Source organism: Pelecanus crispus, chromosome 2, assembly GCF_030463565.1.
Source record: "Pelecanus crispus isolate bPelCri1 chromosome 2, bPelCri1.pri, whole genome shotgun sequence".
Lineage (NCBI taxonomy): Eukaryota > Metazoa > Chordata > Aves > Pelecaniformes > Pelecanidae > Pelecanus > Pelecanus crispus.
In genome coordinates, this window is record NC_134644.1 from 133895336 (window position 1) to 133908689 (window position 13354).

At 45.5% G+C, this 13354-nt stretch overlaps 1 protein-coding gene across 1 annotated transcript in view; it reads left to right on the forward strand.

The window, feature by feature from the left end:
- The first annotated feature begins 4157 nt into the window (after positions 1-4157).
- The window catches only part of RAB2A (RAB2A, member RAS oncogene family), a 44055-nt gene continuing 34858 nt past the window's right edge, over positions 4158-13354 (forward strand). Inside the window, exon 1 of the mRNA XM_075704741.1 lies at positions 4158-4247. Coding sequence (XP_075560856.1) covers positions 4202-4247 — 46 coding nt within the window. The 5' untranslated portion in view covers positions 4158-4201. The remainder of the gene's footprint in view (positions 4248-13354) is intronic.

The following is a 13354-nucleotide window of genomic DNA, read 5'->3' on the forward strand; positions in this document are numbered from 1 at the left end:
TGCATGTTATCCTTGCAAGCCTCTACCAAACACTGATTCCGTAAATATCCCAACAGCAGCATCGCAAGCAACTGCAATAGTCCACGGCTGCGCACATGTAAAACTTCTCAAGCCCTGCCAGCTGCCTGGCGAACCAGAAGAGGTCTGGCTATCTCCTCACTGTGCAGCTGCTGACGCAAGCCGAGCAGCCAGCGAGCCGCTCAGCGGGGCATAGCCCTGCCGCGTGGGTCCCCTCCGAGGTGGTTACCTCTCCGTCTTACCAGGCTGCCGGAGCAGAAACAGGCAGGGCTGCCTTCTCTGAACCGTCAGTCACATCGGCAGGCTGCTAGATGGCTAAGCAGTAGCGTTAGAGATACCCACCCATTTCACTGGAAGGTCTGCAGTGTCTGTATTTTCTCCCCGTCAGCAATCTGTACTTTTACAAAACGGCAATTCCCTTCCCTGATCAGATTTAATTCAATCACATCAGGCAAATTCTGCTTGTGTCAAGCCTGAAGTCTAGAAGATGACATGATTTGGAAACTAAGAGACCACATCACATCAGTGAGGTAAACAGAATCACAGAATCATAGAATCACAGAATGGTTTGGGTTGGAAGGGACCTTTAAAGGTCATCTAGTCCCACCCTCTGGCAATGAGCAGGGACAGCTTTAACAAGATCAGGGTGCTCAGAGCCCCGTCCAGCCTGACCTTGAATGTTGCCAGGGATGGGGCATCTACCACCTCTCTGGGCAACATCTTCCAGTGCTTCACCACCCTCACTGCAAAAAATTTCTTCCTTATATCTCGTCTGAATCTACCATCTTTTAGTTTAAAACAATCACCCCTTGTCCTATCACTACAGGCCCTATTAATAAGTCTGTCCCCATCAAATACACTGGAAACTTATTCCCCTGGGATGTTGAGGAGAGATTGTCAAGGCTTGACCACCCTCAGAGTAATACCCTTTGTGGCTCAGCCATGTAGGAATCCCAGGAATCCCTGATAGCACCAGCGGAGACTTGGAGCATGTCGTGAGTGACTGCAGGGCTCTGGAGGAGAAGGTGAAGGACACGGAAGCCCACACAGTTCTCCTTCGTATTTCCCAGCCAAGGGAGAGGGTCCTGTAGGAGAGCAGACTGGGTCAGTACCTGTCTGTGTGACTGGTGTAACAGAAAGGGCTTTAGCCCTCACAGCCACGGGACCCTCTTTCAGAAGTGAGGACTGCTCGGCAGAGGTGGGATCCATCTGGCAAAGCTGTCAAAAGCATACAAAAGCATCTCAAAGCACATAAAAACATAGTCTGTGTGGCTGTGGGACAAGAATGGATTTGCCTGAAAGTTAATACGGAAAAATTAAAGCTTAGCCACTCCAGTTCCCCGACTCAGCGGATGACTCTGATAGTGCCAGAACAAGGACGGGTCCAAGAGCGGGTTAGTGGGGGCAGAGCTGCCCGCCCCGTCTCGATGAGCAGCAACCTTCCCTTGTACTGGATGAAATCTTTTCTGCTTACGGCCTGGTTTCCTGCAGCTTTGTTTCCTGTGGTTGAGGACGCACAAACCCACGTGAACAGCGTGACCGCCAGCTGAAGGTCTTAGGTGTAGAGGGAGCACTTAGGAAGGCTTGTTTTAGCGTGATTTCTTGATTGGGTTTAACAGCTGACCCCAACTGCAGCTTTTCCTTCACCCAAGGTACTCCACTCCATCCAGATGCCAGTTTTCATGATTATTATTAGGACAGGGAGCATAGAGGCAGACCCCTACACGCACGGATATGTGAAAGCAGAAGCCCAACTCTCACAGGAAACAAGGCAAAAACCGGTTTTCCTGTGAAAACTCATTCTGGATAGGAATTGCTAACTAACAAAAAATTCTATTGAAACTTCACTTCTTGTACATAAAATAATGGGGAAGTGGCTTTCTTCCGTGTGTAAAGGGTTTTTAAACTAGGAGAAAATGTCACATGCTGCTTTCCAATGCTCTGTCTTGTCCAGGCAAGACCTATTCAGTATTTTCATGAACAACCTGGGTAACGAAATAGCTGAGATGGAATAAAAAAATCAAATATGTTTGACAAACTGAGTGGCCCTGATCAAAATTACTGAAATTTAGCGAAGGGGAAAACAGTGCTTAATAAGGAGATACCAAACGCATAGATACATTTGGGTACTAACCTAGAATAGAGACCTAGGATGAAAAATAAAATTCAGATGCTATTGGAGAAAAAAAAAAAAAACAAGAAAAAATCACATTCAGAGAGGAGCAGAACTGGAGATACGCATATGACTTTGTTTTGAGGTGATGAGGCTGGTGTTACAGACACACGAGAACTGCTATTTTGGTCTCTACGCTTTACAAATAATGTTGAGAAACTGGGATAAGTACGGAGGAGGGAAAAAAAAGAAAAATGAAAAGGGAACATAGGAAGTGTGAATTTTCACGTGAAAAAGGTAGATATAATGTTTAGAATATATAACGGAGCTCCCTTTTCTTTATAGCAATCATTTTTTTTGCATGTCCACAGGGAAGAGGGCAATTAAAAAAAAAGCTTAATTTTGGGTTTCAGGTAATGAAATATGAAGACAGGATTTGGCACAATCAGCTTCATTGAAGGTTTTTACAAGTAAGTTAGACGCACATGTGTTAGAAGTGGTCTAAGTCAATGTTGTCCAAGTTGTTGACCTGACGCACCATGAATAAAAATCTTTATAAGGTTAAGAGCTACCAGACTGGTACAGCCAGAAAGGTAGACCTGTGAGTTCATATGAAGAAAATGTCAATGGCTCTTCAACAGTCCCACCAGTTCACAGTCCGCAAGCAGGTGAGCTGAAGGGCACCCCAAAGCATCAGCGGCCTTAGCACCTGAGTGGAGTCCTACCGCATTACCATTACCAGGCATCTGATGCAGCCTCGCCGTGGAACCGACCTGTGACCCAAGCTACCTTTGACTGCTCCAGGGCCAAAGGTCTGGGTACGGGGGACACCTCGTGAAGCAGCTGAGGCTAAGGAAGACCTTGAAGCTTCTTCCAACTCACCAGTCCCACGTGAACTCAAAGTAGAAAGTCCTCAACGGCAGCTGTGAACTTAGGCTACCCTCCTGGCTCATTGTTTCCAGTCAGATGAGGAAAGACAAGAAACAGAAAGGAAAAAACAACCCTTTCCAAGCCAGAACTCAAGTTTGATGGTGAAAATAAACTTGTACAGAATGGCTTGCTACTGTTGATGCTTAAAGGCTTCTCTAGCTCAGAGGTGGCTTCGCAGCCTCAGATCAAGCTTTTTTCCCTGGACCCTCTCATCCAGAAACACCTAAGGAGGCGCTTATGCTTCCAACAGCAGCGCCGGGTTCCTGTCACCCCCGCTCCTACTCCAGCACCCCTGACCCTGGCGCAAGCCCGGGGCCGAGCAGCACCAAGCGAAGGCCCGGCTGCCGCCATTCCCCGTCTCCCAGCCTCCCCCCGCAAGGCGCCTTTCTCCCCGCCGCTCGGGGCTCACCGCGGGGGAGACCCCGCCGCGCCCGCCGCCGCCGCAGCCCGCCGCCGAGAGCCCGGCCGCCGGGGCCGAGGCACCCCGTCACTTCTTCCTCCCACCGAGCCGAAGGAGGAACAGCTGCCGCGGGCCCCGGCACCCGCTAGAGCGGGCGAGAGAGGGGGATCAGCCCGAGCCCCCCCCGCCCCGCCCCGATCCCCCCGAGGGCTCCCGGCCGCCGCCTTCCCTCAGCCCCCCCGGCGCTTGCCGGCGGGGCGGGGCGGGGCCGGGCGGCGGAGCTCCGCCCCTCCCCCTCACGCCGGCGGGGAGGCGGGAGGCGCCAGCGCGCGCGCCGGGCCAGCGGCTACCTCAGCACTTCCGGGTCGGGGGCGGGGCGGAGCGAGGAGGTGGGTGCGTGCGTGCGTGACGTTGCCGGAGGGGTCCGGGGCCGCTCGGCGCCTGTTATTGTTCTCGCCGCCCGCTCTTCCCGCCGCCGCCTGCCTTCCCCGGCGCCTCGGGGAGCGGCGGGAGGGCAGCAGCGACCGAGCGAGCCCGCCGGCGCAGGGGCGGAGGTAGGAGGGAGCGAGCGAGCGAGCGAGCGGTGCCCGCGGAGGCGCCCGGCGGGAGCGGGCCGCCGCCCGGCGGCCGTTAACCGTTTCCAACCTCTCCGCAGCGCGAGCCCTGACAAGCGGGGGCGGGGGGAGAGCGCGCGCGCGCGCGTCACGAAGGAGCGAGCGAGAGCCGGGGAGCGGGCGGCCATGGCCTACGCCTATCTCTTCAAGTATATCATCATCGGGGACACAGGTGAGCGGCGGGGGCGGGGAGGCGAGGCCGCCCCGGGAGCGGGGGAGGGGCGGGCGGGCGGGCGGAGCGGGGAGCAGGGCCCGGCGCCCCGCTCCCATTTCCGCAGTGCTGGCGTCGTCGACGTGGTGGCTGTGCGCGAAGAGGCGGCTCCCCCCCGCCTCTGCGCTGGGCCCCGCCCGGGGCCTCGGCCTGCCTCTCGGCAGCTCCGCGCCCGGCGGCCTTGGGCCCCGCAGCAGGCCTGGAAGCCTGGCAGCCGCCTCCGGGCCCGGCTGACAGGCCGCGGGGCAGCTCGGGCTGTGTCACGCCCCTGGCTGCGGCATCTGCGCGGGGGGGGCGGGGGGGGGGGGAGGAAGAAGGCGCTGTCACCGCAAAACTTGCACCTGGGTAGTGCCCCTTCTTCGCGTCCCCGCGGCAGTGAGGCCTGAGAGGTGCCACGTGCCCCCCCGCAGTTTTGTGGTGAGGCCGCGACTATTGCTGTGAGGTACCTTCAGCTCAGGCCACAAGGATGCCCTTTCCGGCCCCGGCTGGAGGTGCTGTAGCAAACTGTTGAAGTATCGAGACATACTGTCAAAGGAAAATTAAAAGTCCTGGCTCTTGTAATTTACAGGGACTTTTTTTTTTTTTTTTTTTTTTTTTTTTTTGGACTACTGCTTTCCCAGATAGTTCAAGTTGCTTCTCCGTCTCCTCCGTTCCTCACCCATTTGCTTGCCACTCTTCAAAAACTTGCTCCATTCTGTTTGTCGTTGGCTGCTCGGTAACAAATACTAATGCTTATGAATGCTGCGGGCATAACTATATGCTGATAGGAATTGCTGTTTGAAGCCCCTTTGCCAATACATTCCATGCTTCCTCAGGATAGTGTGGATATAAGTAGCATACTTTCATCAAACTGTTGTCAGGACCAGCTAACTAACATAGTTAACTATTGTGCATCTTTCTTGTTGTTTTCCTCATACCTGAATAAATGCCTTCTTTAATAAGTTTGATGATACAGCTGTCATTTTACATGCTATTCTAAGGATACCTGCATAATTATGCTTCATACCTATGAACGAAATTATCTCTTGCTAGACTATAATTATACACTACAGCTGCATTACACATGAGGTTGTTAAATATACTAGATGCAACTACTGTGTGATTTTACCTTTTCTTAAACCTACATTTAAACTCTGGAAGCTTTTTTAGACTACTACAGTAGCAGCTGTAGTACAAATGAATCTTAAATATAGCAAATACAGAAATATATCGCAGCTATAATGACTGTGTTGGAAGCATTAGGCTGTAGATAATAAGAGAAAATTCTGATTTTTCTTGAGCATTTAGGTGAGTGACAGCTTGTTAAAGCAGAGGACAGGAGATTACCTGAGCAGATTCAGGGGAAGTAAGAAGAGGTTTGTCTGCATGGGATGATGCAAAATGGTAGTGCAGAATTCGGAATGATAGCGGCCAATTCTGATGCATCTCTGAAAACTATAATCGTTCAAGTGGTAGAGACAACAGCAAACAATTGGTTTGGTACATTGATCGTATACTGATTAAATTTTTACAATGAAATATCCTCAGTGTAATCGTCTGTGCTGCACTTTTGTGTTTCAGTTGCTTGAAATGTGAAATACGGAATGGATGTGTGTCACTTCTGAAGTTCTTTCAGCTGCTTAAGAGCCAAATATGGGATGAGTGAGGTAGAGAAGGGAAATGCAGAGAGCAAAACAGCTCACAAGCTTGTTTTTTAAATTCCTGTGGCTTTTATTCAGAGTTGCTACAGGAAGCTAATTAAAACTACTGCAACGATCATTCTTGAAGTGAATTAAATATGCCACTAGTGGTAAGTTGGTTTTGCTTTTATTTAGATCTCCTATGAGCTTTTTAAGTATTCTAGTATAGCTAGTACCGAAGATCCAATTTATGTTGTGCACAGTTGTTTGTTGCCAAAATGACTGTGATGGTTTAGGTGTTACTACTGTTCCTCAGACAAAGGCAGTTGAACTCGCAGCTCTGCAGATGGAAATTAAAGAGTGGATTGGGACTGTCCTCTTCAGTTCCGGTGGTGGTCTGCCATGGTGTTCCAACCAGTGAAGATATGCCAGTGGCCTTGCAGGCCATGTAATTTTCATAGTGATCATGAAATATATCTCTGGGACTTGATTTAGGGTCTTTGGAAATGGATCAGCTGCCTGGTGACTCAGCAATTAGTTGTAAACAAACTGTAGGAGAAAAGTAAGACAGCATCAGCTGAAGACAGATGTTAACATTTAGCTCCTCTGCCTTTTCAGCACTACAAAACAAAGTGGGTTGTGTGAGCCATAAACAAACCAGTGAAAAACCCCTGCAGTTATACAAGACACTTGCATGTGTCTTTTCTGAATTGTGATTCCACATACTTTCATCTACTTAAAACACAGGAATTCAGTATGATCTCAGTCTCTTAAAATGACAGCCACAGAAACTGGCTGTGCAAGACTGCTTTTTGCTCAACAGCTCTTGTCCCCTTGCATTGCTTGCTTGGTTGCATTCAGAGACTTTTTCTTTTGCTGGTACTTCAGGCACGGTAGGTTTATGAACATGGGATTGATTCTATTGTGGTTGTTACATTCTTTTAATCTATAAAAAAATACGTGGGTTTTGTGTAGTCAGAACTGTTTTAAGATCTAGTTAGTTTTCTGTTGTGGGAGAGACCTGAAATGGCATGGCTGTCTTTCAGGTACTCAAACAACATGGTCATAAATCTGCATGTTTTTTACATTGTATCAGTGGGACAGTAGCTGTGGAATTTCATGGAGTTGGTATCTTTAAGAGAAAAATACAAGTGTTAAGGAATACTGACTGCTGTGAGAGTTAACCAGGAAAAATCTTTTGATCTGGGTATTTCCAAAACATTATAGGATTTTGCAAATGCATTTAGAAGATATGTGGTGCATTCTGCTTAGGGCTCTGAGACCTTTGCCTTGGTGGTTGATGGGGTCTGTTTCATTTTGATTGATGGTAGGAGTTGGTGTGTTCATCCACTCTTCCCTACACATCTGGTTTTGGCCACCAGTTGAGGTGGACTTTGATCTGAGCCAGAGTGAATATTCTTGGCACACAAGTATTGCCTGTTTTTGCAGTTGGTGACTGAAAGTCTGTAAATTTTTTACTGAGAAGTTTTTCTGTATGCTGGTGAAATCTTCTTTTCTGCTTGATTGTTTTTGTTACCAGCAGTGTACCACATGGGAATAAACTGGGAATGATACATGAGATTTCTGTGAAGACTAGAGCTGGAATGTTTTTTTTCCAGAATATTTATTATGCATTAAACAGGATTTTCTTAGATTAGATTATGTTTACTAGATTCCACCAGAGAATGCTACTGAACTTTATTATGCCTGAAATACCAGTTTTGCAATGGCCAGATTTCTTGCCACCAACGTAACTTGGTAGTTGTATCCCACCTAAACGTCTCTTAATGACGAGCGTTGCTGCATCTTCCATGACCAGGTCTGTCTTCAGCTTTCCTTGAATGTGTTAGTAGCCCTCAGAGCTTCTTGCATAATGAACTTTCACTTGCCTTTCAATTTCTGCAGATAGTTGCTGGTTATAAACCAACAATATCTCAAAGTTTTTCTTATTAGGGGAAGATGATGAAAGAAAATATAATTGCTTGGTGATCTAATTCTCCTTAAGTAATCTGTCTAGTCAGCCATTTCACTTGTCTAGGAGATTCTCAAATGTTGAAATTAAGCAATTGAATTGGCTTTATTTTTCAGGCCTCCTTGTGAAATGCTTCTAGTGTCAGTGTACTTTGTTCTGGAACAGCAGCTGCTATTAGCTAGCAATGTGCATGACCAGAGCCTCTTGCCTTTAATTTCTACAAGTATGTAGCAAGACTTCTTAACTAAGCAGGTTTTCATCTCAGTAGAACTGGTGTTAACATCCCATGATAGTCTGAGAACTTGTTCATACTGAAATCCAGAGTACTGATCTGTACTACTTACGTCTTGCTTTGAGACCCTTTCGATGATACTTTGATCCCTAAAAGGGCGGATACTAGGTGTTGTATAGGTACATCTTATTAGCTTCTTAGAAGTTACCTAGAAATAACAAACTGTAAGTAGATGCCCATACAAATGGTTTCATGAGACTGTTACTGTGTGCTCTTGTACTAATTCTAACCTTTAATTATTCCCCCCCCCCGCCCCCCCCCCCCCCCCCCCAACCTTGACTAAAACCGTTTTATTATGAATGGCTGGCAGTTTTCTAAGTCTTTTGTGATCATCCAGGACACAAAAGAGGTTTTCTACAGACTCATGTAGCTTAATTTTGTTTGGAAAGAATATTTATTTAAACCTGTAGAGTTAGTTGGGTCATGCCATACTAAATGAAATGTGATCAAGCTGAACAGCTCCTTTCAGTTCATAGGTCTGCACTAATTTTTATGTAGAAGGGAAAACTTAGATCATTGGCTTCAAATATGCTGTTGTAAATAATTTACAGCAATGTTTATTTAAGTATTGAAGCTGAGTCATCTTTAAAAGAGTTAAAAAGCCATTTTTATGATATTACTTTCCCCAAGCTTACGTAGTCATCATGAAAGATTTTGGAGGTTATTTTCTTCCCTTCTTGTCCATGCTATAATTGGTATGTGAAGTCCCTTTGCTCTATAACTGGCAGTTTGGAATTTTCTAGTTTGTCCTTCCTATTAATTTAAATTAAATTTTCGCATTTGATGATGGAGTTGTGACTAACAGATAATTGGCTGAAAAGAGGTTAAGAAAAACCTTTGCTTTAGGTTAATGTCTCATTATGCTTAGGCCTGTGAAAGGATAATATTGCACTTTGAGTTGCATAAAGGTGCTGTGGTTGGAAAGGAAGGAGAGAGGGAATGAGCTGAACCCTGTGATAAGGAAAGGGCTTATGAAACATCTGGAAGCTGTGCAGACTACTAGAAAGAACCAGGAGTAGCTCATAAGCCAGGTTAGAGGTATGTATCTTGTGACATTTGTACTATTTAATTACCTGTTTTAAATCTGAGTTGATTTTAAAATCTGTGTTATTTGAGACTTGTCTGTTGTTTGAGACTGTCCTTAAGCTATTTAAAGATGTATTTTTGTTTGTTTCCTAAAGGGAGGTAAGAGAAGCAGGAAGCTTGTTACAGCTCAGTTGGTATTGGAGCTTCCAAGCTGGCATAGTTGATTACACGTGTAAGGAGGAGGTCTTGCTCCCCTTACCTTGTGGTGACTTTGATAGTCTACCATGAGCTGAATCAACCTGCTAACACAGTAGAAAACTACCTACTTATGGGGGTAACTTTTTGCTTGGTAGCTGAATCAGCTGACTTGGCCCAGGGAAGTGCTTACCAAGGTCTGGAGTACTTTCAGGGGAGGAAACTGGACCTGGGAGGATTGGTGAGGGCAAGATATCAAAGGGGGAGTAGGTCTTCATCTCTGTGGGTGGTGAGCTGATTGATCACCCTATCTTGTGAAGCAACAAGAAAAACATAGTTCTGTGAGATGGCTGAGTTAAGCCAGTGTTTATCTGCTGCCAAAATGGGTGGACCTGGTTACCATTCCTTGTCTCAGCTGTGAATTTCTTAGCTGTCAGCATCAGTGCTTGTCTGATCCTTCAGAGAGCCAGTTCAGCTCACAAAGATGATTTAAAGAACAAAACCAAACAAAGAGCAGGTACGGTCAGAAATATGTAGGAGCCATTTTAAGTAAGGAGGTGGAACTGTGTGGGAAGGAGTGAGTCTCCCCATCAGAGGCAGCTAGCAGATTAACGGAAGAGATTTGTCTTCTGGATTCAGTTTTGATACCCAGGCTGGGATGACTACTACTGCAGTTCTTTTCCTCTGTCACCTTTCTTGGGCTACAATGGTGCTGTAGGAGCACTGATGAGTTTCAGCTAGTGGTAAGAAAAGCCTGGGAGTTTTCCTCATGTTGACAGTAGTGTACCTCTGACTTTGCAGCTGACAACTGAACTTTCCTTGCCCTATTGACAGGGAGTCACAGGAGCTGAAAGGGGAGAAGGATGCAAGTCAGCTTTCTTAGCAAAAGCCATTTAACTGGCTCAGCTGTATCATCACCTGTGCTATGGTTCCAGAGCTGCTTTTTAATTCCCATGAATACAGCCTGCTACTGAAAAGAACAACCCTTCCCTTTGCTATATATTTTGTAACCCTAGTCTCGTGCGCATACTAGTGTTTTGGGTGACTGTAGTTTTATGCTGGATCCGTTTCTTGGTTTAGCTCATTGCATAACCTTATGAGTGAGAAGGGAGAGTTTAGCTTTATCACATAGCTGTTCTGGCTTGCAGAGCAGTGAAATGAACACTAGTGTTGATAGAAGGAAGGGAGGTGTTGGAGCATGGCTGGGCCAAGGTGGACAGTTGCAAAGCTCTGGCAATGCTTTGCCTAGGGAAGTTGGCTGCAGAGTGGCACCCAGATAAAGAGGAAGCTGTTAAGGGAGGCAGAGGAATTTAGAGAACCGGCTTGGGCTGATGTTTTGGAATTCAGAGCCAGAGGGTAAAACTACTGCAGCATAAGTTCCACTTTCCATCACTGTTTGGGTGCTAAGGAGTGATGAAGGGATCCTAGAACAGGCACTTGCAACGAAGGATGCTGCTCCCCTCTGAGCACATAATCCATTGTTTTAATTTGCGTTTTTTTATTGTGTTTGTTGGTGAAGTGTATCCAAGCTCTGCTCATTTCTTGTTTTAAGATACTAAGATCTTTTTTTTTCTCTGGGGGTGGTTTATCTGAAGCTATATTAAAGTAATTGTGGCAGTAAAATGGAGAATGAGTTAATAACTGAATTTGTCCCCTTTGTGTTCTACAATTGACTGTCATAAGACATGCTAAACTGCTTTTTCCAGAGTGTCTGCCTTGTTTCAGGTATAAGATTTACAGTGCTAAGTGAATGAGATACCTGGTAAACAGCCACTTTGCTCCTAGAGTTAACTAGTGTAGTTACTTTAAACCATTTGTATGCCATGAAATTAGCTGCCATGCAACTGTTAATTGATCTTTGCAGCATCTGTTTATATCACAAGGTGATACACTGCTCAGGACTTTGTATACAGCTTCTCTTCCTGATGCAGGTTCATGGCTGTGTCTGTGATAGCACAGTCTGCTCAGGCTCTGGAAGTGAACAGGCCACAAGCTATTCTCATAAGAACTTTCCTGTTGCAAACTTGCAATGTCTTAAAACTATAAAATTAAAACAAAATATTACTATTAAATGTAGGCAATAAAATATTTGTAAGTACCATCTAAAGCAGATTATAACCTAAACTTAATGGGCACTGCAGCTTCGTTTGCAACTTTTGGAACCTCTTTTTCAGTCAACAGCAGTACAAAACTTAGGGACTTCCAGATGCTTTTTGCTGAAAAGTTCTGAAGTAGCAGGAATGGCACTGAACAGAAACTAGTTATTTCTACTGTTTCTGTGTGTGAACCCATCTGTCTGCAGTCTGCTTCTAAAAGGCCTGATACATAGAAGTAACTAGAGGTGCAGTCATCTTGTGCCAGTTTGAGATGGGGCTTGCCTCAAAGGGGCTGTGCTTGTCTGTCATCTTCGCTGTGCTGACGCTAGTGTTTGTATGTTCTCCTGAACCAATAATCTGGTCACCAGCCTTACAAGAAGAAGGAATATCACATTGCCACTTGAAAACTAGTACTGGGACACCTAATCGAGTGTTACTTTGTCGATTAGATTCTGAAATATTTTTCTAATGTTTGTAAGATTTGTACAGGAATATTTGATAGTTTTGAGGCTCTAGTTTATTCAACGATACTGAAATCGCTTTGTAAAGTTAATGGCAAAAGCTATTCTACATTCTATTTCTGGTGTTATTTATAGGTTGTTTTTTGTAAGTGGGATGGTGATTATGTTCTGTGATGGGACAGCTGTATTTCATTGGTGGTATAAAAGTTATCTTATTAACTCTATCCCAGCCGAAACCAGGACAATATGTAAACAGTGCTCTGCGAGTAGAAGAGTTTTTAATGTTTTAAGGTTCCTTAGAGACTTGTGTTCTCTGTCCCTACAGCTCCAGTACTCTGCCTTTTCTTCCCCCTTCTTCCTTCTTACCTCCAGCGCTCTTCCCTCATTCCTCATTTCTATTATGTCCACTAATTTTGTTGAAAAAAATCTATACCTGCTTCCAAGCTGCTTGTGTTCTGACAGCTTGCTATCATAAACCAGAGAGCTATAGAAATGAGATCTGTTAAGGCCGATGCTGCAAACTTTGCCTTGGGCTGTAGTTCCATGCCACTCTAAGCTGTTGATCTGCTGGCTGCTGCATTTTTCTTCCCTCATTTGAACTAACTCTCATGCTTGTCTGACCCTTTGTGAAGCCATTTGTTTGCTTTGTCACTCTTCTTGTCAGGTTAGTGTGCTAACCCAGTGGACAACTGAAATGGCTTAGATGAGTTCTGAAGCAGTATGGAGAAAGGGGCATGAACATGCTGGAGGGAAGAGGGTACGGATAGCAGCACCAACAAGTGGCTTAGGCTGCTGGAATTTCTGCATTGCTTGGGGTATTAATCTTGGAGTGTCATCAATTTGTCACAACTTGTTTTGTGACAAAATTAAATACAAGTCTCCTGTTTCTGTTAGATGTGATTGAAACTGGCCACTTAGCTTTTAAGACCAAAATGACAGGTGGGCAGTGATTATGATTGTATAGGCTTTGTTTCCTCATGAAACTGTACTAAAAAACCATTGAGAATGCTGAATTTAGTAGTAGAAAGATCAGTGTCACTATATGCAAACCTCTGGTATGCATATCTTGTGTTTTGCAGTATGGTTCTTTTCCTTATCCCTTTGTTTGTCTTTTATTACCAGATATGTCACTCCTGATCAGCTGTTGCTGACCTCCAGTATGTGGCTAAAATAGCCTTATCTTGCTGGACAGATAAGAAAAGTACAGTGGGAACTTGGATGATACAGGATTGTATGTTATGTGATGTAGTTCAGAATTTCAATGTACGTAACCCAAATGTATGACTGTCAAGTTTAAAAGGCTGAAAAAATGAAATTTGACTGAGCAGAATGGGAAGAATGACCCTCCAAGTAGAAAAACAAACCTAGATAGTTTGAGTACTCCTATTGACTGCATTAACTTTTGCT